Source organism: Chaetodon auriga, chromosome 17 (genome assembly GCF_051107435.1).
Source record: "Chaetodon auriga isolate fChaAug3 chromosome 17, fChaAug3.hap1, whole genome shotgun sequence".
In the NCBI taxonomy this organism is placed as follows: Eukaryota; Metazoa; Chordata; class Actinopteri; order Chaetodontiformes; family Chaetodontidae; genus Chaetodon; species Chaetodon auriga.
In genome coordinates this window covers 24,391,765-24,418,414 of record NC_135090.1, presented here as the reverse complement: position 1 = coordinate 24,418,414, position 26,650 = coordinate 24,391,765, and the positions used below count along the sequence as shown (strand labels likewise).

General features: G+C 38.9%; 2 protein-coding genes across 3 annotated transcripts; one reads left to right on the top strand and one right to left on the bottom strand.

Moving 5' to 3' along the window:
* Positions 1-312: 312 nt before the first annotated feature.
* On the bottom strand, positions 313-9,844 carry rnmt (RNA (guanine-7-) methyltransferase). Of its 2 annotated transcripts, XM_076755228.1 has the most exons (11): positions 9,798-9,844; positions 8,656-8,795; positions 8,443-8,572; positions 6,780-6,905; positions 4,718-4,833; positions 4,336-4,517; positions 4,022-4,186; positions 3,582-3,699; positions 1,498-1,599; positions 1,363-1,396; positions 313-507 (listed from the first exon to the last, which is right to left on the bottom strand). In XM_076755228.1, the coding sequence occupies exons 2-11, from the start codon at positions 8,788-8,790 to the stop codon at positions 470-472; spliced, it is 1,146 nt and encodes a 381-aa protein (XP_076611343.1). In that variant the 5' UTR covers positions 8,791-8,795; positions 9,798-9,844; the 3' UTR covers positions 313-469. The 2 variants fall into 2 exon arrangements, 1 of the variants encoding a protein (XP_076611343.1); XR_013078440.1 differs by having other exon boundaries at positions 1,363-1,599.
* A 10,602-nt stretch (positions 9,845-20,446) lies between these two features.
* LOC143335665 (uncharacterized) lies at positions 20,447-25,897 on the top strand. Its single transcript, XM_076755233.1, has 9 exons — positions 20,447-20,505; positions 20,682-20,708; positions 20,828-20,860; positions 21,501-21,533; positions 23,002-23,034; positions 23,330-23,362; positions 23,499-23,528; positions 23,627-23,668; positions 24,754-25,897. Exons 4-9 carry the CDS (start codon positions 21,506-21,508, stop codon positions 24,963-24,965), a joined length of 378 nt encoding a protein of 125 aa, XP_076611348.1. The 5' UTR covers positions 20,447-20,505; positions 20,682-20,708; positions 20,828-20,860; positions 21,501-21,505; the 3' UTR covers positions 24,966-25,897.
* Positions 25,898-26,650: the final 753 nt, after the last annotated feature.

Below are 26,650 nucleotides of genomic sequence, written 5' to 3'. Positions count from 1 at the left end.
TTGGTTTTCTTCATAACAACTCAACTGTGTTTTAAAATATGTTGGTGTAACTGGCAATACCATGTTACTCAGATGCACTGATGACAAAATTTTAAGTAAAAAGAGGACACTCTAATCGCACCTTTACACTTATTTACCCCAATCCATCCACACCAGTGTATAACAAACCAATCAAGACAGAGGAACCTCCAAGAAAAATGTCTACAAGGAGCTGTAGCTCTAAAGGATATACTACACATCCCAGAGGCCAACATCAAAAATGGAGATACTGTCATTCTCACTTTGTCCTGATGAAAAACGAGACCAGACAAATCAACTTCAAATTTAGTTTTAATTCACACAGATCGTACTTTATCAAAAAGTGACTTCAAAGGAAAACAGTTAACACTGTACAAACACAAGCTGGAGAACAAGTGATTTCATGAGTAGCAGGTGCATTCACAGACCACGGAAGAGTGTATTTTCTGCATCAGGAGATCTTCTGAAAGACAAACACCAGGTAGATGCCTGGACAAAAAACAGAGGATTGGTGGAGGATTTTGTTCATTATAAACATTTAACTGACTCAAGAATACTGTCATTACAGTCAGCATGTGTAAATATCTGAAATCACTTGGTTATTGATCTATCCGTTGATGCACTTATGCTGGTTTCTTTTACAACCCCTTAACATCTCAGTCATTTTGATTTCATTAACTTTATATAACCTGACCATATTTTACTTATTAACATTAAACAGACACATTTATCTGTTTTAAATAAAGTCTTCTCACGACAACCACAACCCGTTTATTGCATTCATTTACATTACACTGATAATGATGCAACCATCATTTTATACAAACATACATAAAACAGGATGTGATGACTAGCTAATTCTTTCAAACATTGTTACTTGAGAACAGTTCAAAAGGTATGTGTTTAATGTTTCACCTCATCAACTTCATTAATTTTTGGCACTATATGCTTATTCTGAAGTTGATGTCAGCAACACATCTCAAACAAGTTCTCCCCTCCCTCCACAACAACCTCTTCCTCTGGTCATCAAGCAACAGGTGAAACAATCTTTCTGTGACTGGACTGAAGCTTAACATTAACAGAAATATTTGCACTAGACAAAAATTTTGGATTTCCCAATCTTCAATACAATTACGATACCTAATTACTTCAGATAATTTATTTTGTCTTCCCATTCCTCTCAGTTGCTGAACAGTGCATTAAGGTTTATTTTAACATTTACTCTTAAATATTTTGTCCATTTCATCTTTTGTGTTGCCACTAATTAACACATCTAATTAGTAATTGTAAAACATGCTCAAGATGCTAATGTGAAAATTAATCCATGAAGTTAAAGAAACTTACTGGTTGCTTCCCACTCAGACCTGCTCAGCGTGCCCTGCACACAAACAAACACTGTTACACCAAACAGAACCCAACCAGGCCGAAACAGACTGAACCAATGGGAATCAGACTCCAACTGTGTGCTGTCAGACTGACCAGAGGTAGTTTGACTCCTGCTCTGCCACAATGCTCTTTAGCATGGCAGTACTCTCCACTGCTGTCTGAAGCCTGCTGACCTCCATCCTCACTCGGAAATGGCTGAAAATATAAGAAATGGTTCAACACATCTACTACATGTTAACTACACACACGTGACAAATTTAAGTTAAATCCCGAATTAATGACTGCAGAAAAATAATTAATGGCGACACTTCCACACAGGTTCACTACGAGGCACATACAAGCAGTTAACACCTGATCATGATCTATAGCAGGTATAAAATTGCTGAAAACAAGCCAAGTTGATTTTATTAAGATGAAAAAGCACTCTGCTGCTAAGCCTGGAAAAACTGTGAAAAGATGAATCACTGAAGCCACAGGAAATCATTCCTGCCTGTGGCCATCAAACTGTACAACTCCTCCCTCTGAATGGCCCTTGAACTTTTCACTGTCTGTTAGATCACACATATTTATACTGACATTATACTGATACATATTTGACCAAATTCAATTTACAGAGCACATCCTTCTGTATGTACTGTTTATTTTTTCTCAGTATATATATTTTCTTTTACATTTTGCTTTATATATATATATATATGGCCTGCTTTGACTGCTCTGATTGGAGTGTTTTTGAGGCTGCAACAGATCTGGATGAACACTGACACTGTGACATCTTACACTAGTTTTTGTGAGGACTTGTGTGTGCTGACTAAACCTTGCACGTACAACAACACTAAACCACAGTTCATGGCTAAATTCAGACAGCTTTGCCAGGCTAAGGAGGAGGCCTACACAAGCACAGAGTTCTGTATAACCAAACCAAAAACACACTGACAAAGGAGTTTAACCATTCACACCCCCCACACCACTCTCATCCATCTCCACCCATTCATACAGATCTTCAACAAATCACTAAAGCTGTGTGAATATAATCCTTGGATACACTCATGCTGACTCAGCTGAAAGACATTATAGACGCAATCTGCCTACTGTGCAAACAGGTTGGTGGAAGATGCTGTTAACATGGAACTGAACTATATCCTGTAGCACCTTAACCACTGAGTGATCTCATTTCTGGACTTCTGCTCCGCGTTCAACACCACCGTCCCAGAAATCCTCCACTCTAAACTCCCCCAGTTCACTGAAGCGGAACAGCTGGTCCTCCGTTCAAAACTGGAGATGATGCTGGACTTCAGCAGAAGACCCTCAACGCTGCCCCCTATCACCATTCTCAACAACACTGTTTCCACTTTGGAAACCTTCAGGTTTCTGGAATCCACTATCTCCAAGGACCTAAGGTGGACTTCAAACAAAGCCTCAATACTCAAGAAGGCGCAATTGAGGATGTACTTCCTGCGTCAGCTCAGGAACTTCAACCTGTCTTAACAGCTGCTGATCCAGTTCCACACAGGAATAATCCAGTCTGTTCTACGGTCATGAACAGACTGCGACGGACCTTAAGCACTTCTGAAAACATCCTTGGTGCCAACCTGCCCTCCATTCAGGACAGACACAAATCCAGACTGAGGAACAGGCGGGAAGCATCACTGCAGACCCCTCACATCCTGGAGACCACCTGTTCCAACTTCTGTCCTCTGGTCGGTGCTACAGATCACTGAACGCCAAAACCGCCAGACAAAGAAACAGTTTGTTCCCAGCAGCCGTCAGCCTGATGAACAGTTAGCAGTCAGACAGTGACACCAAAACATCCACTGACTGGACGTTCATCATCCAGTAATGAAGAGTTTTTAACAGATACATTCATCACTCACTGTCCACATACATAGGTGCACTCTGTAAATCTTACTGTACATAGTGTATAGCCACATTATTCTTTGCAGTTTATTTCATATTTTTGCGCTAATTCATTTATTTTTCAGACTTTTGTCCTTGTTAAGCTGTATGCCCTTTTTTCCCCTATGCAAGTGCAATGTTTAAACTGGAGTCACATTTTTTATATGTGAACATATACATTCTGATTCTGATTATAGGTAAACCAGGGTCCATCACAATTGAGAACTAAAACCTTACTAATTCCAAAGCCAATGTTTACAATTGATTAATATTATCAGTTTTACCTCCAGAGCCATCATCTTCATCATGAGGCTACGATGGTGCTCCTTCTTCACTTTCTCTTCAAAGAACTCAGAGAATCTCTGCTTCAACACCAGCCGCATGTTGTAACGCTTTGCCATGCTGACACAAAACACAGAGACAATTGGAGCACAGCAGAGTCTGTAGACTCGAGTCAATGAAGGGTCACTACGCAAGCAATTAAATATTTTTACATGACAGTGACTGTACACTGTTTTCAATAGTTATAAAGTAAATGCCTGATTGGACTGTGGTCATCAGCTATTTTTCTCATTAGTAAGACATCTTCTTAACACACCTCTGTCGCATACACATCACAACAGCAATGAAACAGCGCTGATTTATTTTATTTCACATTACTTCAGAAACATTTCTGACATTCTGATGTCTCACTGAACTCTTAAAATGAAAAATACAATCTTACTGTTCAAAAAGGGGGAAGTACACGAGAAACTCTGGAACATTGACAACGTCTTCAAGGCTGAAGTGATACTGACATCTGAACAGCGGATAGAAACCTTTGGACTGAAAGGAAACTTTAAAAACCTCGTTACCAAACGACAGACAATCCGATGCCTCCAAACGTTTACTGGCAAGGAGGAACAGGAGCAGAAAAAGAAGAACAAGGAGAGAGGAGAGCCATTATCATTGTTATTTTAAACTGATCTTTGTTTCCTTATAGACAATCAGTCACATAAGCATCTCAAGCATCTTAAAACACCATTAGTCAGTTCTTACATGAGTTCAAAGGCATCTGGTGTCGTTCCGATGAAGAAACCTCCGGGTTTCAGACGCTCACAGGCATTCCTCAGCATCATATCAGCCTTCTGTTCACTCTCAAACGAGTAATGATACACAAACTGACAGCTGCAGATGTCAAACATCAGCTCAGAGTCATCCAACCTCTCTGACAAAACCTCCTGTACACACAAAGAGTTACAGTAACATTTCTATTCATTGAACTTGATTGACAAAGTGTGACAAGAAACTACAGCAACACAAAGGAAATCTTAAAAATGTTTTGTATAAATTGTGACTCCACCCTAACCTTGAGACAAACCCCTGTCTACTGAGAGTCACTGTCTGAGGCAATTTAGCAATCTAGGTGTTGCAGTTTTACCTTGGTACAGTCTGCAGTGATAAACTGAGCGGTGAAGATTTTCTCATTAACATGACTTTTCTTCTTCATGTCTTCGTACCGACTCTGACACTGCTCCACCGACACTCCTGCTATATCTGAAAATAAACACATTATTGATTATTAAGTAATGTCATGTACAACATGTGCAGATAATTAACATTAAACCCAATTACAGTACATGTAACTACAAGTTACATGAAGGATAGGTTATGGTGTGAGGGGCCCTTCCAAAATTTCAGTTCATTTGCCAATTCCCAGTCTCCAGAATTAGGGCCCCTCCCACTGTCACTGCTGTAGCCTGAGGTGGTTTTCAAGCCTCTCCAAAACTCTCTAGCATTGTTCCCCTGTAGTCACTCCTCTAGCCTCCTCCTCTAGTCCTTGCCTTTCCTCACCTCCCTTTTACCTTCCTGGAAGGCACAGTGTTTTCCACACAGAAGTTAACATAGTCCATGATGCAGGTTATTAAACGGTGTAACGACCCCTGTCTATGTCACCACCCACATTCATTCACGTTTGTCTCCGATAACCAGCCACAGTCATTCAATAATCCAATCTCCTTTTTTGACATAGCCTGTGCAATTTGGAAAAAAAATCAATAGGAAAACATATGAGAGACAGCTGAGAGACGCCAATGAGTCCGTGGAGCGAGAGCACGCCAACTTACTGCAGCGATTTTCTGATCGTGAGATAAAACCCAAGTATTGAAGTTAGTCGGTAGTAGAAGGATCCTCTTTGTCAGGAGCGTCAGCAGCCGCAATTAAAGAGCACTGAATACTTCCTTGGACTTTCCCAGGAGTTCCCGGCATCTGTGGAGCTAAGATCAACACGTTCCGACCGACGCCAATCCTGACCCTTTTTCTGTTTTACTGACTGACTGACAGGTCCCTGATATTGTAAGTACTGTACATGTCGCCTTATTAAATGGTTGCACCAGTGTTTCTTCTACATTCATTTAGGAGTGGCAGGCCGCCATTCCTAAATCCTAGCCGCCGCTCCTTCAAATTTTGTATGGTTTGACCTTGTTACTTGATTCTAGTTTTTTTATTTGTCAGACTTGACACCCCACCTTATTAAATCTGGTCAAACCCGCTACAACTGTCAGTGTCCACTCACAGGCTCTGACACATCCTCTTCAAATCTTTAAGCACAATTACTACATCATTTTGTTTTGGACAATTTTAATCCAAAAAAAAAAAAGAATGCAATATAAGGGATGACAATGTTATTCCGTTTATGGTCCTTTTTTCTCTTGCTGTTCTGTGTCTTTCGTGGTCTTGATGAAGGCCCAGTTTGGGTAGCCACATGTTCTGACAGATCAAGGTTGAGGGTATGGACAGTGAAATAGTGAATGGGTTCGTTACACTCTGACAGAAGGTAATCCAATCTAATGATGGGATAACTGTTCATCATTGATGTTTACATGAATATTGACATTACCTACAATAATTAGCTGTTTTAAGGACTGAACCTGATAAAAACTCAGGAAATTGAGATAGAAATTCAGAATATGGACAGCAATCATGATGCACTACAGCTAAATAAGCTGTAGTGTTTTCTAAGTTTGGTGTGAAAGACTGTGAACAAGGCTTTCCAATGAATTATACTCAAGTTTACCTTTAGGGTTGATTAAAGACTTGAATAAAAAGGTACAGGATTAGTCCCAAGCAGGGTTGGGTTGGTTCTAGTCAGACCCAGACTTCCCCAGAGTCAGCCAAATATCTACAAGTTGGCCAATCATCTAACCTTGAGCACCTTCTTATTGAATGTCGTCCAAGTTATGTCCCCAGGGAGTTAGCACCAGTCATTCTAACAGAGGTGTACAATCCACCACATGCCAATACCAACCACAGCCCAGACCAGCTGTATGGAGCGATCGACAAGACTGAGACCCCACAGCCAGAGGCTGCTTTCATCGTGGTTGATTTTAACAGCACCAATCTGTCAAAAGTCCAACATCTCAGCTGTTCTACGAGTGGCGGTAGCACACTCGATCATGTTTACACTGGCGGTCTGGTTACAACTGTTCAATAATAATAACTACCTGCACAGACCAGGTGACTGATCCCTCCTCTCCGCCACTTCAGCAGGTCTCCTCCTTTCCCACAGCCGAGGTCCAACACAGACACCGGCTGAGAATGTGTCCCTCGCAACTGCTCAAGGATCTCACCTGTCAATCAAACGAACAGCCAATCAAAATAAAAAAAAAACTTGTTTTAAGTGTGTCAAGGTATTTCCAGCTGTCTTCAGGTTTATTCAAGTGTTTTAAGAGTTGGGATGTGCAGCCCACACCATCTTTCAGTCCCCTGCCCCACCTGACTAATCAGGAATTACTGATTTCATACATTCACTTTTCATGAGACATACTGTATATATAAATTAAGAAATAAACTTGACTCTTAAGGTTGAAATTACATCCCTTAATGACATATAGTTCAAGTACTGTATTTCTGAATGCTGCTGTTATTTAAAAAAAAGTTTATACTGTTTATCTTTTCATTGTTCATCTTTCAAAGACTGTGCATTATTCGCTTCAGCTGTAGCATGCAAACATACAGCAAGTTGCACTTCCAACTGTTCAACATCTGTCAAAAACCAAAGCAGTTCTAAATATTGAACATCTTTCAAAGAGACAAACACTATCAAGTGCGTGGCTGAAGTGATGCAGACCAATCAGGCACTGCCTCTGGACCAACTAAGAAGCACAGAAAGTCATGACTGGACCCTGCTTAGCAGACCAAGAAAAAGTAAAGTTCCTGGCTGTGCAACACTGACATTGATAAGTTCTGACAATGACAGACACCATAAATGTTTACAAAATATAGAATATCAAAATCCTATCAAATTTCTCAATGGGGTTTTTTTGGAACAGTTCAAACGCAACCTTGTCATCCTCAGAACTCACTTTCTGCTTGGAATTATCGGGCTGCATCTTGGAAACACATGAAGGGAAAACCGGGCAAACAGGAGGGATTCCGGTCAAACATCTGACTATGGATCCTATTTTCCCCAAGTTATTTGTGCCCAAGTGAGTTATGGAGACATTTTTTTCAGTCTTTTCTGCTTCCATATATTATTGTCAACCGATATTTTCACTCCTCCGGCTTGATTAATTTATTGTATCTCTGCACCTCTATTTTGTTTGTTTTTTCTATCTTTAAGTAGCTTTTGGCTCATGAGAAAAAAATCCTAAGATTGCACATTTGAAGTGATCTGTAAAGTGAAGTCCTCAGTCAGGAAATGCCGTCATACTTTTAAATGTATAGCAATACTGATGGATGGTGTTCATCATGTCCATCTCCATACAGTAAAACAGGATTTCTTTTTCATCCACTTCATCTATCTGCCATGAGAAACACTAACACCTCTGGAATTTGTGTCCAGCCAGCTCTGAGCTGTTTGACTTCCGGCACATTTTTTCAAACCTTCACTCACTGTAGTGATATACTCTCATCTATATTCAAGGAAAGACATGTCACCATCTCAGACAAGCTACCTGAATGTGTTCAAGTGTCTTCACTGGACCGCTGTAATCAACAGAAATATACAAAAACACCTGCTGCTCTCTGATCGGATGGTCAACATGTGTTAAGAGTGACACACTGATAGCGATGTCCTGATCTTTACATGTATCTGGTATTGACAACTGATAAGTGATCAATGAGGACTGAGAAACTGATTGATAGTTTCAATTACTGATCAGTTACCAATCAGGACGCTCTTCAGCCAGTTGTTGAAGTTCCTCATGAAGAAGATTCTGCTTCGACTTCGCGCAGCCAGACCAACTTCCTGCAGGCTGTTATAGTGACTCGCCACCTTCACGCTGTGATCAGTCGCCTGACAGATCAATAACATGTCATAAATAACTTCAGACTATCCATGTCAGATCAGAATGACGGATAATCAATCAGTAAACATACCAGCTTCTTAGTGGGCAAGTCCTCCTCTTCCTCATGCCTCCTCTTCATGTCCACCTTCTGCCCTCCTCTTCCTCCTTCCTCCCTCTCCTCTCCCTCCTTCAATGATTCTGCCGTGGCAGACTGAAGCTCCATCATTCACACTGAAAACACAGGAAGAGATGTGTAGATGATACGGAGACCACAAAACGTGACTCGGTGGGTGTCGGGTTTATATCATAAATGTTTCAGACATTTTGCTTCAGTTTTACAGGAAAAAAAGACTTCAGTGATGAGGACTGGCTGGTTAGCTGACAGCAGCATCACTAAGCAGTTTAAAAACAATTCTTCAGTTCACAAAGGCAGTCAGGAAAATCTCCAAACATGTCTGACTGAAGTACAATGATCATCCAGAAACACAGAACTGAAAAAGTGAAAAATGAAATTGTTGGTCAGAAACATGTTTTGTGTCAGATTATTCACTTTTGTAGGACACGTCTCCTCATCAGTACAGTGATCATACTTCAGCTCAGATGGTCCACAGAGGGGTCCGCGTGGACCCTCATGAATTAGTCTTAACAAACACATTGATGTCGTGGGGCAAAATAAACCTGCCAAGATGAATAACAGGACAAAAAAAATCACAATCCTGCAAGACTAATTTATGTTTGTTTTTCACATTTCAAATGAGGGACAGAGCTACATGATGATGATGCTTTTTCTCATGATTTTTACTCCCATTTCTGTAAATGTGAACTCGACACAAACAGCAAAAACAGATCCTGATCATTCAGACAGGATTAACTGGTCTGACTGGTCGCCGTTACTGGGAGGTCCAGTGAGGGGGGGGACTTGTCTGCATTTAATTGACTTAGGAAGTAAACAAAGCTGAATTCAGTTAAAGCATCAGGAAACACAAAAAGCTGTACCCTGTTTTTACACCGTTTGAACTGTTCTGTGATAGCGGTTAGCCTGTTAGCTAGCAGGCTAACAGGCTAGCCGCTCCGGAAGTTAAATAAAACAACAGTAAAGTCAGCCTCAGACGAACCGAAACCAGCTGAAAAAACTTCTGGATTCCAACCTGTCGGCTGACAATAAACAAACAACTAAACACCCCGTTAACGTGCCAAATAGCTTCTAAGTTCAAAAACAAACAACAAACTCACGGCTGCAGGCAGGACGTGTGCGCTCTAGGCAACTTCCGGTTGTGCATGCGTCATATTTCTGCGACACATTAGAGACCGGCCGATATGAAGTAAAAACAGGTCATTAGCCGGGAAATTTGTTTTATGTGCGATCTGATTAACACATTCATTATCAATAGTCTTCAGTCCTTCAGTTATCACTATTCTGTTGACTTCAGATTCAGACAAACTGTTTTTAATGTTAAATGTACTGTTTTAAAGTGTAGATGTAGTGACAGTAAAGATCCAGCAGGTGGAACTGTGAATCTGTCGTCGTCTGCAGTCAAACCTATTTAATGATGTCAGGAGGAAGAATAGATTATGTTAACTGCATTTATTTGTTGATTTCAAGAGTTTTAATCTGCACACACACACACACACACACACACACACACACACACACACACACACACACACAGATATACAGTATATATCAACAGATTTGGAAGTCTTTATTTGTCTCCTGCAGTTTAACATCAAGTCAAACTTTGTAATGAAATTATTGAGAAAAGACTGTTTAAGTAAAAACTAATCAATAAACAAAAAACACAAAGACAGTAACGATTTAATCAAAACTGAGATGACAGCACTGTGCTTTACTTATAAAAATCACTCCATCAAAGAAATGATGTCTGTGACAGAATCTATAAATAAAATGATTTTTAGGGGAATAACTGAGGTTATTCAAATGAAAATAATGCAAATGATGCCATGAAACAGCTATGATGAAGCTGCTCTGATGTGAAACAGTGAAATAAGTAAAAAGCCAATGAAAGGGTTAACACACACACACACACACACACACACACACACACACACTTCCTCCTTTGTGTCAACTGTAACTGTAACTGTAACTGAATCCAGATTTCATCATTTTTCACAGCAGAGAAATGTTTTAGGTCAAATCATGATGACAGAAATTCTGTTTACAGATTGAGTCCACCAGACTTCAGCCAGAAAATGAGCTTCAATAATTAACATGGGACACAGTGACAGAATGGTTTCCATCTGACCACTCAACCACATAGGCCTAACTGATAGAGTTCTGCATGTAACGATGTAAAAGATGTTTTGATGTCAATACAATATTATTTTAATAATTTAAATGTGTGAGATCTTCAGCCCTTGTCTAAAAGCTATTTTACCCCGCCGTGGTCCAGCAGCCACACAGCCTGGGCATATTTACTGTGAACCCGGTCTGGATGACTGAAGTCTGGAGGTTAACATTCCAACTGATTCCTGTTGCTGGTTTAACAGTTTCACTGATCGACAGGTGCCAAAAATGTAAGACACACAGAAAAGAAAAAGACTTCACAGGGTCTGTACAAATGATGGCAGGTAGCACACAGGTGCATCTAGGGCTCGGCGATAAAACGATAACGACATGTCTTGCGATAGACACGTAATCAATATCAATAAAAAAATTTGTTCGATAAAACATTCGATAATTTTTTTTCTTCGTCAGAAGAAACCAGAAGTTGCGAAGCAAGGTTGGTTGCATGAACAAAGGCACTCGCTCTCTGGTAACCTAGCATTGTAGGGAGTAATCACTGATAACTGGGAGTGACACGCTAACAACCAATCATGTAACAGTATAAGTTCGGTTGTGCCATCTTGTCTCGTGTTTGATTCTTTGCGAGGAGTGAGATGAGAAATAGAAAGTGAGCGCTGCAGCGAGCGAAGAAATTGACGATAAAACAGGGAAAGTCAGCTCGTCAGTTGGCAGTTTTTTGGATTTTATAAGTCGGACCGTAGTCAGACCAATGTGGTCTGTAAAGTATGCAAGACTGTCGTCCCCACAAGACTGGTTAATACCACAAACTGTTTAACCACCTTAGCCGCGCTCACCCTTCAGAGCGCAGCCGTATTCGCCAACGTTCAACAGCATCTGCTACCGCAGCACCACCGCACAAGCAGCAGACTGCCATGCAGAGGTGCTCCGCTTCAGCGCCTTATGACAAATCATCTAAAAGGCACAAAGACATAATGGAGGCAGTGGTGTCATATAGATAAAGACGGGCTCCGCTGAGCACTGTGGAGAAGACAGCTTATAAAAATCTTACACGTGCTTGACCTCAATGTTATACGTGGCCGAAAGTACTTTTCAAAGACTGCCATTTGTTTTCTATGTTACAGATGTAAAGTCGACCTCAGTTTATTTGAATTTCTCCTATGTTTATAAGACACTGCACATATTTGAAAACACTTTATTCACCAGAAGGTGAATCAGCTTGTGAACGTCCTGTCACTAAACCTGCAGAAAAAAGTTCTCAGGTTTCTTTATGTTTACATTTTTACACTTTGCACTATTTTGTTAGACTTTATTAAGCATTTGTTACATATTCTTCATTTTTGCAAGTAATGTTAAGATGTAATTGTTGAGTGTTCATTGTGATTTTAGACTTTTAATGACATTTATTATGTAAGTGTTTTCCATGGTTGTGTTGACATTTCCTTTCCTTTCTGCCTTGATAGCTGAGGGGATTATAATCAGAGGAAAGTTAAATTTAAAATAAAAATGTTTAAATTTAATGTATTTATCTCCTGGTCCTTATTTTAAATAGGTCATAAAAAATATCAATAATTATCGATATTGACCGATATAAAACATTTATATCGTGATACAGTTTTCAGCCATATCTCCCAGCCCTAGGTGCATCCATGTCTGAAATATACACTGAATCCACACTGATAAACACCTTACACCACTTGAGAGCTCTGAGTATCTATCCCACAATGCACTGTTGCTCTATGCCAGTCCAGCTATTTAATATGGATATAAGCTGGTTTTAGGTCCAACAATGATAAGACATGAAGATGCTTTAGTTTATAAATATTATTATTCATGTTCAAACACCAAACATTTATCACAGAACCTCCACAAATGGTTTTATCACTTAATATTAACAGTCTGTTATTGTTCGTGAGAATGATCACAATAACATCACATATCTGACACAAAAATACTGAATATCTTTGTATCAAAGATTTTGAAAAATGTGTTGCATCCTTAAAATGTGATCAAACAGAAGCCATAGAAAGAAAATCGTATCTGTTTTATGTTCAGTCATCCCACATTCTTGCGAATAATTTAATAAACACTGAATGTAAAAAGAAACTTTGCTTAAGTCAGTGACAATCAATCACAAAGTTTTAATGAAAAGCTCAACAGAAACTGAATAGTAAAAAAATTCCTAGTATGTGTAAAAGCGTACATGGCAATAAAGCTTTTTCTGGGTTGTTTCTTCTCTAATTTTTTAATGTGAACACTGAATGGTAAGTTTAAGGTCAAAGCAGTGTTCAAGAGGTTGAACATGTTTGTAAAATTCACCTCATTATTAACTGCACTTCCCATTCAGACTGACTGTGTCTCATCTATGCGTGTCTGTTTCCAACATTTTAAACTGAACCTGACAGTAATTCAAAAAATAAAGTCAAATAAATTGGCGTGCTTCTGCACACACTGATACAGTCTGCGATGATGTGACGTTTAGTGTTGTTGTTTCAGACTGGATGAGTTGATGCAGACAGATATGGTGTGCTTCAGTTTCAGGATCAGTTGGTCCTGGATCTGTTTCATACAGTGATCCCGTCTGGTATGTTTGAAATTCATCCTACTGATGGAGATCTGAGAGATGAGACTTATTACTCTGCTGACAGACGCTCTGGCTCACTGCCATCCAGCCAAACATTTGCTGCCTCATGTTAAAGATCAGTTACTATCAAGAAAACTAATAACTGTCTGAATTCTTTCCTTTAATGAAAAGAACCAAAACATCTCAAAGGACATGTCCCACTAAGGTCATCCTATCAGAAAAATAAAAAAATAAAAGAGCAAGCTCAAGCTTGAAACAGCATGACCTTTAATCTCACAGCCAGCTGCTTCAGACATAGGTCAGATCTGACATCAGTGGAAGCAAACAAGGAAGTTTCAGTGATTTCTGCTATTATTATTGATTCATCTGTTGACTGCTTCCTTGATTAGGCGATTAGATGTCATGTCTATCACACATCATAAAACAGTTAAAAGTGCCCATCTCAGTTTCCCAGGGTCCAAAGTCACATATTCAGAAGTCTTGTCTGACCAATATCTGACAACAGAGAGATTCAATTTACTGAGATAGAGAACAGTGCCAAAATGACAATTTCTGGCTTTGTACAAACTGGAACCAGAGAATGGAATCCGCCATATGTGATACATAGCATGTATTTTTTAAATCTGGTTCTGTTTTTGTTTTCTGTGTTCTGTTTGTTTGAAAATCTGATGACACAGAGGGTTAGCCTAACCCCTAACACCCAAACCTAACCCTAACCCTGGTAACACTAAATCCAAGTTCAGTACCTGAAGGTGGTGCTTTCGATCTTGAGTGGTCGAGCAGAAGACATCGAATCACAACAAAAACAACCACAAAAAAACAACAGAAACCATTATTTTATGACTGAAGCTGGATGGGAATCAACCAGGGACTCCATAGTTATAATGGGAGACTTTAACACAAATGTGGACAATGATGGAGAATCCTGGGGGGTCATTTTACTCTTGCTGTCTGTAACAACTAAACTTTGCAGCATGGGATCAATAAAATTTTATTTTATTTTATCTTAACAAAATATTTTTAACTTGAAAGGGTCTGAAAATCACATCCTTCTCCACTGTACAACCATATTCCCCAAAGGACCCTTTGGGATTTCGTGCGGGAGTGTGGGATAACATCAGTGTTGCTATGAACCATGCTGTTCTTGTATAACAAAAGTGCGAGCTGTGTCCGTATTCTCAGCACAAAGTCAAACACATTTTCAGAGGGTGCCAGCCTCCACTGAGGTTTCCACTTTTCTCTCATCCTGTTTGTATTATACATAATCAGGATCTCAAGGCTCAGTGGAGGTAAGGACAATGGGTTGAGGACCTTGGAATTTCATCTCTGCCTTTTATTGATGATGTGGTTGTGTTGACTTCATTAGACCATGACCTTCAGAACACACTGGGTCAGTTTGAATCACAGTGTGAAGTAGCTGCTATGAGAGTCAGCACATCCAAGTCTGACGCCATGATTCTCTGCTGGGAAGTGATGGATTGCTCCCTCTAGGTTGGGAGTGAGTTGCTGGCCCAAGTGAAGAAGTTGAAAGTATCTTGTTAACTTGTTCACAAGTGACAGTGAAAATGGAGAGTGAGATCAACAGGTGGATTGGTGTGGTGTCAGCGGTAATGCAGGCATTGTACTGGAACATTATAGTGAAGAGAGGACTGAGCCAGAAGACAAAGTTTTTGATTTACCACTTTATGTTCCATCACTCATTTATGGTTATGAGCTGTGAGTAGTGACTGTAAGAATGATCACAGATACCTACCAGCCAAAATGAGCCTCTTCCATAGCTTGGCAGGGCTCAGCTTTAGAAACTGGTTGTAGGGAGCTCAAAGTAAAGCTGCTACTCCTCTGTGTCAAAAGCAGCCATTTGAGGTAGTTCAGGCATTTGATTAGAATGCCTCCTCAGTGCCTTCCTTTGGAGGTTTTCCAGGCATGAATTGCTGTGAGGAATGCCTCTGGATCCCCCTGGTTTGCACCTGGTTCTACCTTTCTCTACCAGTCCCTGCTAGCATGTTCTAGTCAAGTGATTCTCAACTGGTGACCCGTTTTCAGTGGGCCACAGGCCTTTGCCAGGGAAAAAAAAGAAAAAAAAGTTGAGAAAAAAAATTCTGTGCTATTATTTTGAAAGGGATTTTTTATTACTTTTTTTTTTTTTTAGATTAGATTAGATTCAACTTTATTGTCATCATCAGAGTGCAACACAGAGACAACGAAATGCAGTTTAGTATCTAGCCAGAAGTACAAATAGTCATAATATCCAAAAAATATAAATACATGTAAGTTGTGCAAATTGCATTAAGTATAAACACAATTACAATTTGTCATTTGGCAGACGCTTTAATCCAAAGCAAACATACATATGAGATTTTCATCATAGAGTGGTTGCCAGACTAGAAAAGTGCGATATAAATACAGTCCATTTACTATTTATTCATTTCTAAAGGTTCTAGTTTATACACTGTGTTAAACCAACTCACATTAACAGTGATGGCTTCAGGTATAAAACATTGTATTCACAGGTGTTCAGAGATGTTATTTTACGGTCATCCTGTGTTTCCATCCTTTCCCCTGTGGGACTCCCTCAGACAAACGGAGATGGAGGGATGGATGGATTAAAGGATGGGTGGACTGATTAATGGATGGAAGCTCTATAAACATGTAAATCTGACCTTACTGTGTTTCAAAGCTCCAGCATTGGCTGAATGAAGCAGCGCTGCTTTAAAAAGCTTCTTCAGCCGTTCAGTCGACTCTCCATTTACACAGAAAGACGTTTTTAGACAGAAGAGGCTTTGATACTCAAATACCACACAATCCCCCAAACCACCCTACAACCCCCCACCACCACCACCATTATCTTTGGGTGTGTGTGAGGGGATCTCCGGGGACAGAAGCCACTCTACTTGCCTTTTTATTACAACAGTAACCCCCCCACCCCACCCACACACACATACACACACACACACACACACACACACACACACACACACACAACTTTTCTGCTTGCTATTGCTACAAGTAAAAATAATGATCATTATCTGTGAATGTAAGTACATTTGTATATATTTTATTTCTAAGGTTTTTACTGCAGATGTGCGTGTCTATCATTTCCATAGTCTGCTTTCACCATGCTGTTTTTTGAATATTACTCGTGATGTGTTACTAAATTATATAAATATTCAAAATAATACCAAAATAACAACAACGTGAAATAAATAAATACATCTTAATGACATACACACATTATGAGCCAGAGGAAACAGGTGGATTTTTAGCCTGGATTTAAAACATTTGATGGTTTGGGGATGATCAAACATGTAGAGGGAGGCAGTTCCATAAATTTTAGATTTTGTTAGTAGATGTGTGGGTGCATTTTGGTCCATCTTAAGGCATGACAGATCAGTCTGGCTGACTCTGAAACATCATGCATTGCAGTAATACAGGCAAGAAGAAATAAAAGCATGGATTATTGTCTCAAAATCTCTGAACGAAAACTTGCTTGATGTTGCTTAAAAACTTTTAGATGACTTGCCTTAACAGCATTTATTTTAGAGTCTTGGGTCACAAATTACATTTTTAGCAACACCTGGAGATCCAAACATTAAACTTATGGCTTTACTCTCATTTAGTTATCATTAGTTATCATTTAGGCAGTCAAACAGGCATTTCAGCATATCAGAGCTGCTAGATCTCAAAGGCAGATACAGCTGTGTGTCATCAACATAACAGTGATACAACACTGTACTTTTTCATCACGTGACTGAGCGTTAACATATACAGAGAAAATAAAATACTGCAAAGCACTGAGAGGGGAGTGGGGCAGAATGATGATCCACTAAAGGAAACTGAAAAGACTCTCTAGGAAAGAAACAAGCTATTTAAGTGAAGAGCAGATATTTTGCTGACAAACTATCACAGCTTTGTGAGGATGTGTTACTGCAGTTATTGTCAGTGGGGTTTTATCAAGGCATTTGTTGTGTTTCGCTACCAAATCTGAAAATGATCTCATGTTCTCGCAGACTTAAGAGCTTCTTTAAAAAATGTTAAGCAATACTTAAACATCTCACAGGGATACTTGTAGCCTAACTTTCTTCAACTTTCTTTCTGTCATGACAATTTCTGTTCATGTCACATTACACATCCACAACTGGTATCATCCAGAACAACCTCAGAGCACAGTAAGTCAATATTTCCAGTTGTTTACTGGGTCGTGGTTCTTAAGCTATTATATGCACAGGCATATAATCAGATCATAATCGGCATGTTAACTATAACACAAAAGTCTAAAGTCTGTCTTTCAAGAAAAGGAGTAATGAGAAGCTTTTAGCCACATATTAATTCAGCAGGGTTAAAACATAATGATGGTGGTGTGTACAGTAGTAGATGTGTAGGCCTAACACATTGCGCCTGTCTGCATAATTTTTTTCATTAACTATTTTTATACAGTCACACTATTTTGAGAGGGTTTTACAAGCCACCTGCCAGTATGAGAGACAGTACCTGAATATAGGCTAGAGATCACATGACCCATGGCCAAAAATAAAATTGCCTTGAGAGGGGTGGCTCAGTTTCACAATGGAAAGATATGGATAATAAATACAGTGTTTTTGTACTATTGAATGGTGGAAAATATATAACGCAGTAAATGAATATGGAATACTGCCCACAATAACTTGCACAGATGTAATAATATTAGCATGTGATGACAAAAATAATGCAGTGGTGCAAAAAATAGGTTTGTGGTATGAAATAACATCAACACAATAAAGCATTAAATGATGCTGGAGTAGGGTTTGGGTTAGGGTTAGTCACAAAAATCATTCTGTTTTGGTCAAAATGCTATCTTTCCATTTTTATGTTATCAACAACTGTCTATCCTCCCACAGAAAGCCTCTGTCCTTTTTCAGACTGAGACTTCTGGCAGGTGAGGACACCTGCAGTGTCTCATAAATATCAAATATCAATAACAATGGTACTGATTATATATAAGTAGTGGTAGAAACATTAATTTTAGAAGTTTATGACCAAGTGGGGATTTGTGAGGCAATCAAGACAGATTTCCTAATCTAAGATATTTCATATGCAGGACCTGGTTCAAGTTTTCCAGGTGAAGTGTTATTGTTCTGCTCTGATTGTTCCCCACGTTCTATCAGAGGGATCTGAGTCTGGAGGACTCAGTGTTCTGATGAAACTTGACCTGCTGCTAATGTTCAGACTCACTGTGGAAGTTTGTTAAAGGGGGATTCCCTGAACTGTGAGGTCGTCAGGAAACTCCACAAAGACTCTGTGTGTGTGTGTGTGTGTGTGTGTGTGTGTGTGTGTGTGTGTGTGTGTGTGTATGTGCGCGCGCGCTTTGTACTGCATTTCTGTCATTGTGAGGAAGTTTACACCGAGGTGAGCACATTTCTATTAGATAAAGTATTTCCACACTGGGAGGGTTAGGGTTAGGGTCAGCTGTCAGCTGTGCAGAACTACAGAGAACGGCAAACATGTCAATAACATGTTAGCAACATGCCAACATCATGTCAACATGTTAACCAGGCTCCCATTTGTCTTTGTCTGCTTTGGTTTATTCCGAGTTTATTTTCAGGGTCCTCACAAATCCAGAAATACTAACCTGTGTGGGCTTCTTCTCCACCTCAGCTAAACTGAACACACACACACACACACACACTCTGTCTGTCTGTCTGTCTGTCTGTCTCTCTCTCTCTCTCTCCTCAGTCTCTCTCTCTTCTCTCTCTCCTCTCTCTCCTCTCCTCAGTCTCTCTCTCTCTCTCTCTGTGCTGACATTTCGGCAGATATATAAATCACCATCCCATCCCAGACGGTCATAGCCAGAAGATTCCTGCAGTGCAATCGTGAAGTACTGTACCTATCTGCCTACCTGTCCTACTCATCCAGGAACCTGTCTGACCTCACTGCATCATGCTCACCAGGTATGTCCATCTTGTCCTCTTTTTGTGTGTCTGCCTGTTCACACTGTTAAGTTCTCAGTTTGATTCAGAGTTAGGAATCTGAGGTCAGAGCTCAGCAGACATCTGTGCAACATTACAAAATCTGACGCTGAATTTTAGATTGATAAATTGTTTATTAAATGTTGACACTGAATAATTTGAACGTCAAATCTGTTATATGGAATTAGTATTTTTAATGTGAAATTAATCCAAAAGAAAATCACACTAATTAAATTAAATAAATGAGTAAAATAATTACTACTAACTAACTACTAAAGTTCTGACTGCTGATTGGTGGAAACAAAGGTATTAAATCAGTTGTTTGTTCAATCTGCTCCTGAGCATTACTGATTTTTTTTCTTAAATAAAAAATGGTCAAACTGAACTCACTTTTGAATTTTAAACACTGATAATGTGAGGAGACGAAGTTCCAAGCTTCATAAAACATGTCTGATTGTTACATAAAATGTCAGACTGATCAAATTTAAGTCGGCTCATATAGATGTTTCCTGTCAGAATAAAAGTTGTAATAATTAATTAATTCATGCAAATAAATGAACATAATTTCAATTCATTGTTTGGTTACTGATTCAGTTTCTGTTCAGTTTTCTGGTATTAATATTCATCTGATTAATATGATGGACCAGTTTGTGTCAGCACTCATCGTCTTTAGTTCACAACTGCTTGGATTCTTTGGCGTGAGAAAACCATCAGCATGAAGTGCTTTTAGCGTTCGCCACACTGCAGACTTCATTATAGCCACAACAGACGACTTATTTACTCTTAAGGTCTTAAATCAGCTCTAAACATGTAAACTTTGCCCTCATCTTTAGTAAAGACAAACTCTATCTTCTGGTACCACCTTCAGCACAAAAAATTTACTTTGAGCTTTGGCTTGTTTTTCTGTTATGTTGCAGTTACATAACTGACCAATCACAGGACAGTCTGAAGCAGGAGGTGTGGCTGAAGAGTCAAAATGAGAATATGACAAAATATGAAGCAGCTGCTGATGAGAGCTGAGTCTGACCTCTTTATGGTTGCCCTGTGAGGACACAAAGGTTCTGAAGACTGAATGATATGTTTGTTGCAGGAAAGCTGTCCTTCTGTTCTCTCTGTTTGTCCTGCTGGTGGAGGGAGACCTCGACTCCAAAGGTGAGATTAAATCTAATCGGATTAAAACTCATCTGTTCTGTCTGATGATGGGACTGAAACAAGAGAGAGAGTAAATCAGACAACATCACAGGTTGATTGATGGGTAGTGTGATAATGTGATGAATGTATTAATGTTTAATGAACTGTTTTTGTTTTGTTTGTGTGTTTGTTTCCAGATGCTGGAATACAAGCCATTTCAACAGGTAAATCACCTGTCTGTCTCTTATGACTCATACAAATACAGAACACGATTGTCTGTCCTCTAACCCCCCCCCCATTTCACCTGCCTTTGTCTCACCTGTCTGTCCCTTCGGTCTGTCAGATAAAGACTCCACATCTGATGAAGCCCCCACAGGTGAATCATAAACTGTCCACCTTAGTAACGTCACAGATTCAACTGTGGATGTTGTTGATAATCTGAATAACCTCATGAATCACAACTCAGCTTTAGAAGTTCAAATGTTTTAATTCTGGAGATTTTCTTGTGATTTTATTGTTGAAACCGGAAATACAGTTTCTAACAGAGTGTAAAACCACTCACAAAACTTTAACTTGTAATTTGTTTGACCAGTTGGTTTCTGACATAACAAAGAGCACGCCGATGACATGCAGATTCATAATGGATTATGTGCATTTTGGAGGAGAGCATGGCTAATGAACGATAATACATTAGGATGTTTGAGGACGAAGGGAAGGCAGGGTGTAGGGAAGGAGGGATGACAGGATGAGGTGGAGGGATGGAAACAGGTGAACTTAAATACTTCTTTTTGTCATGGCTTGGTCTTTGCTCCCGAACCTAGTTATTAGACTTCATCTTTTAAATGTAACTGTCCAAGTATAAGATGACTGCCAGAACTGATCTGGATAAACACAGATATACAATTGCGTATCATCTGCATATTGGTGTATCTGACATGATGATGACTGACAGTGTCTCATGATTGTATATGCTCCCTGCGGGTGTGAGTTCATTAGTTGTGGTTTTGTTGTTTCAGAGAGTATGAATGTCATCTCTCCTGATCAGCCCGGTAAGACTTCAAAATCTAAACTTTGCTGTTAGTTTCATGAGACTGAACTCTGTGTGCAATGTATGTATTCATAATATCAATGTATGAAATGCCCGTTTGAAAACAGAATAAAGACAACATACCGACTGGTTAGTCCCAGAACAGCTGAAAGCAGTTTGACCAATAAAGATCAATAAACTTCCAGCAGTGGAAAACATGTTGAGCATTTAAAGGCAAGACAAGGCAAGATTATTTATGTCTGTTCAGACACAATGAAAATCAAAATTCCTTTAAGGGGCATAGAAATACATTAAAGTTAAGACACTGAGAACTAAAATCTTTCATAAAGATACAGAAGAATCAGAGCCTGAATTGATCAAACTCTTATGCTTCAAAGTTCAAGAAAGTTAACTTCATAATTAAATGAAGCCAGAAAAAGACAAAACTAAAGAAAACACCAGTCTTCCACTTTTAAGCATAATTTCAGATATATATTCAATAACATGTCCAGAGGCAACTAGCACACAAAATTCAGAACATATTGCCTCCAACCAGACAGACAGAGGGGATACTGTGGAAAATTGTTGCTGCTAGTAAATCATACATAACATGTAAGAAAGAGAATCAAGTGTCACAAATACAGATGCATTATGGTCATTACAAACAAAATGAGTGTAGACTTTTTCCTTGTTGTTTACACCCCTGATTATGAAGTGAAGTGTAACATCCAATCAAGGTGAGTCTGGAGATCTTATTTATAGACGTTTGTTGTTCATCAAGACTGATAATATAACGCATAATCAAGATATTTCGCAGAATTCAATTCAAAACACCACCTTCATCTCAGTAGGTGACCACAAATTAATTCAGACAGTAAAACAATCTAAAAATATAAATGTTCCAAAGCTGAACCACAGAAGGGTTCATGACAGCAGCTGATCCACAGCTGACCGACGTCATCCTAAAACAGAAACACACATTATGTTACAAAGAGTCAAAGTGCATTTATCAATACATGTGGCAAAGCTCCAGAGTTGCTCAAAAAGTCTCAGTAGAATCAGGTGGCTTCTACTGACGTTTCCGTCCTATGTTATTCTGACATCTAGTGGTTGAACCTGATAAATAATCCTTTTGACTTGCCTCAGGAGGAAAACTTGAAGTGCTACTAATAACTTAATGTGTTAAATGTCTCCGTAAACCACAACGGTGTGACAGTGAACCAGCATGAACAAGGACCCATGTCTGAACCAACATGTCTGATGGAAGCATGATTTCTAAAACAGTGCTGCAGTTTTATCCTATAAAACATGAAATAATACATGAAAGTTGTGTTAATATTCATTACTGTTTGGTGATGAATCCATGATCTGATCAGATCTGTGAGATCTGATGACATGTACTTCTTTGATAGAAAAGTGCTTTTGTTTTTCCAGAAAAGAGATAACAGATATATTTTTAAATGATCTTTGTGTGAACTGCTTGAATCCAGATGAATCCCTGTATTATGGAGGAGCACCTTCAGGTAAGAACATGATGATGATAATGATGATGATGATGTTTCTGTCAGGATGAATTAACTTAAAAAAGAACCAGCAGCTGAACATCATATTTACCTGTCATGGAAGTTATTTCCTCATAACAGGTCATTAAAGTGTCTCACACCTGCAAAATCTCTGTGAGTTGGCTGCTCACATTTCTGTACCTGATGCTCAACTCACCTGTTCACCTGTTCATGTATGTGCCAGCAGCTCTGACAATACGATGATGATAATAACGGGATAACAATAATTAACATGAATTGTGTTGATGTGTTTCAGATATCAGCAGCTCCAGTTCAGAGATTGCAGACAGTGAGAAAACACACACACACACACACACACACACAGAGAGAGAGAGAGAGAGAGAGAGAGAGGGGGGACATTACATGGACTTTTTTTTTTTTTTTATCATCCATTTATGTGATTTTAATGTTGTTGTATTTTGTAGCTCCAGCGGCCAATCAGGTGACAGCACCTGGTATGTCCTGTTTTCTTCTTCTACCTCTGCATGTCTGTTTAATTGCGACTGTGGGTTTTTATAAATGTTTCTGTTGTTTGATTGATTAATTATTTCAGAACCTTCAGCTGCTGCTGTAAACAGTGTGGAGGAAGAAGATGGTGAGATAAAAACAAACTACATTATTATAAGATACTGTCTTATACTATAACACGATCTGCCATACCGTACCACAAGATACCATATCACACAGTATCACAAACAAACAAATAAACAAACAGTTCAGTTTATACTTATTACTTTTTATTCTTTTTACTCTCTGTATGCATTTCATATTAATTTGTTGTCTGCAGGCTAATTTGTCATTAAATTAGCTTTCAACTAATTTAAGGCCAAAAAATAAATAAATAAAAAAAATCCAGGTTTTTGGGCACCAGTTTCCTGTTAAACCTTTTATCTCCAAAACTGGTGATGAAACAAGAAAGGTGTTGTTCAAAAATCTACTGTCAAGTGGTTTTATCTTTTTCTTAGAAGTTATTTTTTTCTTTTTTATCTGACAAAAACATTGTCATTAAACTGAAAAGACCTCATAAGATGAAATCCAGCTCAGAGAACAAAGTAACTCAACACTCAATAAATCAAATTAAATAAACAAATGAAATATATTCAAAACATTTTTTGGGGGAAGATTAGTGTTTTCTGTGGGAGGGGGATTTAGACCCCCGATCTCAGTATTTCTATAATCCTGTCTACATCCCTGTATACAGCAGAACAGAAAGGAAGCACACAGGATACTCAGAATGTATGTTTGTGTACATGATATACAGGTTGTTGTTATAAATGTTGTTGCTCTGGCTAACAGAAGCTAACAGGCTAATTCCAGTATCTTTTGTGGAGCTTGCTAGTTTAAGAGACAGAAGAATGTGCTTGGCTGAAAGGTGAGAGGGCAGTGACATCACCACTGACAAAAATGCCATTTTAAAATAAAAAACAGTCTTTTGAAGGACATTTTGAAATGAAAACGTGTCTAATTGACCAAATAATATCCAAAAAAATTCTTTTGGTGTAAAGATAAGAATGATGAAATAACATTACATAATCCTGGGTTGACTTTTAATTGTTTCTTGGTGTGTTTCACAATTTCATTTCAATTGAATATTATATCAAATAATTCATGTCTTTATTTCATAATGTTTTTCTTCTTTAATATTGTACACATTCTCTGTTTCAAACTGTTTCCTTACAGAAGATGAGAGCTCCGACTCTGAAGAAGGAGGAAAGAAAAAGTTGGAGTCTCGCTCAGCCAAACCTCAGAACCCAGCACACCTGCCTCAAAACCCTGCCCATATAGTCCAAAGCCCCGCCCATCCACCTCAACCAATCATTCCTCAGCCGAAAGCTCTGATGAGGAACCGAACATCCAAGAGACGATCCAGGACCAACCGTCGTCAGATATAACACGTCGCCCTGCATGCAGTAACACATGCAGTAACACACATATATGTAGGTATAAAAACATGTGTCACACATGGAGACCAGAGACACACAAGCAGAGTCAAATGTATGAACACATATGGTCAGATAAACACACAGCAGGTTCAAGTTCACCTTCAGTCTAAACTAAAAACAAGCTTAACTCTACAGACACACAGACTCGTCTGATTGGTCAACTGATTGGCCGTCTGATTGGCTGTTGTACTATTCATACAACATGTTTAGACAGAACTCCTTTCACCTCTCACAAATTCAATCACATCTTCAGGAAAAAGACATTTATGTGAAAACTGTCATTAATTTATTCTGTGAGTTTATAACATGAAACAAGTTCATCAGACGAAAATGAGAAAAATAAACTGAAATCTTTTGCGGCTCAAAGTTCAGACCAATTTTAATTATCTTCACTCAGTTTCTTCTCAGATGTGTCAGACAGACACCAAGCTGGCCCCTGATATGTTTTCATGAATCAGGCCCCTGATATGTTTAATGAAATGGCCCCTGACATGTTTTAATGAAATGGCCCCTGAGATGTTTTAATGAATTGGCCCCTGATATGTTTAATGAATTGGCCCCTGACATGTTTTAATGAATTGGCCCCTGATATGTTTAATGAATTGGCCTCTGACATGTTTTAATGAATTGGCCCCTGATATGTTTAATGACTTGGCCCCTGACATGTTTTAATGAACTGACCCCTGATATGTTTAATGAATTGGCCCCCGCAGTTCCTGCAGACTGACTGTGTTAAATCAGCTGAGTTTATTTGCTGTTTTATGTTTTTTCTGTTAATTCATTCATAACTTTATAACTGTAAACAAACATTGAAATAACATGGTGTTCACATGTCATATTTGTTACTTTTGCCATATTTGAATAAAGCTTAATTGAAGTGACCTGGTTCACCCTCAGCTCTGTCTGTCAGGATCAAATTACCCAGTGTTCTTCCTTCAACTGCTGTCAGTCATAGAAACGACCAGACTTGATTAAAACATAAGGATAAGTGTGTGTGTGTGTGTGTGTGTGTGTGTGTCTATATATATATACACACATATAAAGATAATATTCATTAAAACTTAACTCCTGGCATTTTCTTGCGGTTTTCTTCACCACTGTTTTGGAAGAAGGAAATAATGGGAGAAAGACGTGAGCCAGCTTTAAAAGTGACATACTTTCTTTTTTAAGAAAAAAGAAAAGAAAAGAAAAGAAAGCATCACACGGTAAATCAAATTTATGCTGGTGTGAAAAGTGATATGTGAATTTCAAAAAGTTACTGACAAATAAGTAACTAAGTAACTTTAAAGTGTTAAAGCTGAGAAAGGAAGTTGGTGTGGTGATAGGTGGTACAATGAGAGTTTAACTCATTGTTTGGGGGCTTGCTTGATTGCGGAATTTGTTGGTATTTAATTGAATCTATTCTTCCCTTGTCCACTGACTGTAACACAAGCCCAAAGCGTGGCGGATCCACCACCATGGCTGACAGTTGGAGAGTTCTTTTCATGATATTCTGCCCCATAATTAACATAACTTTGCTCATTGTGGCCAAAAAGTTCTATTTTATCTTCATCAGTCCACAGGACTTGTTCCCAAAATGCATCAGGCTTGTTTAGATATGCCTATGCAAACGTCTAACGCTGAATTTTGTGGTG

Coding starts and splice junctions, on each gene's coding strand:
- rnmt (XM_076755228.1), bottom strand. CDS start 8,790: ATGATGGAGCTTCAGTCTGCCACGGCAGAATCATTGAAGGAGGGAGAG. Junction 4,518..4,717: donor TCACTGCAGACTGTACCAAG/GTAAAACTGCAA, acceptor TTGTGTGTACAG/GAGGTTTTGTCAGAGAGGTT. Junction 1,397..1,497: donor CAGGAGTCAAACTACCTCTG/GTCAGTCTGACA, acceptor GTTTGTGTGCAG/GGCACGCTGAGCAGGTCTGA.
- LOC143335665 (XM_076755233.1), top strand. CDS start 21,506: ATGAATGTCATCTCTCCTGATCAGCCCG. Junction 23,529..23,626: donor CAATCAGGTGACAGCACCTG/GTATGTCCTGTT, acceptor TAATTATTTCAG/AACCTTCAGCTGCTGCTGTA. Junction 23,669..24,753: donor CAGTGTGGAGGAAGAAGATG/GTGAGATAAAAA, acceptor GTTTCCTTACAG/AAGATGAGAGCTCCGACTCT.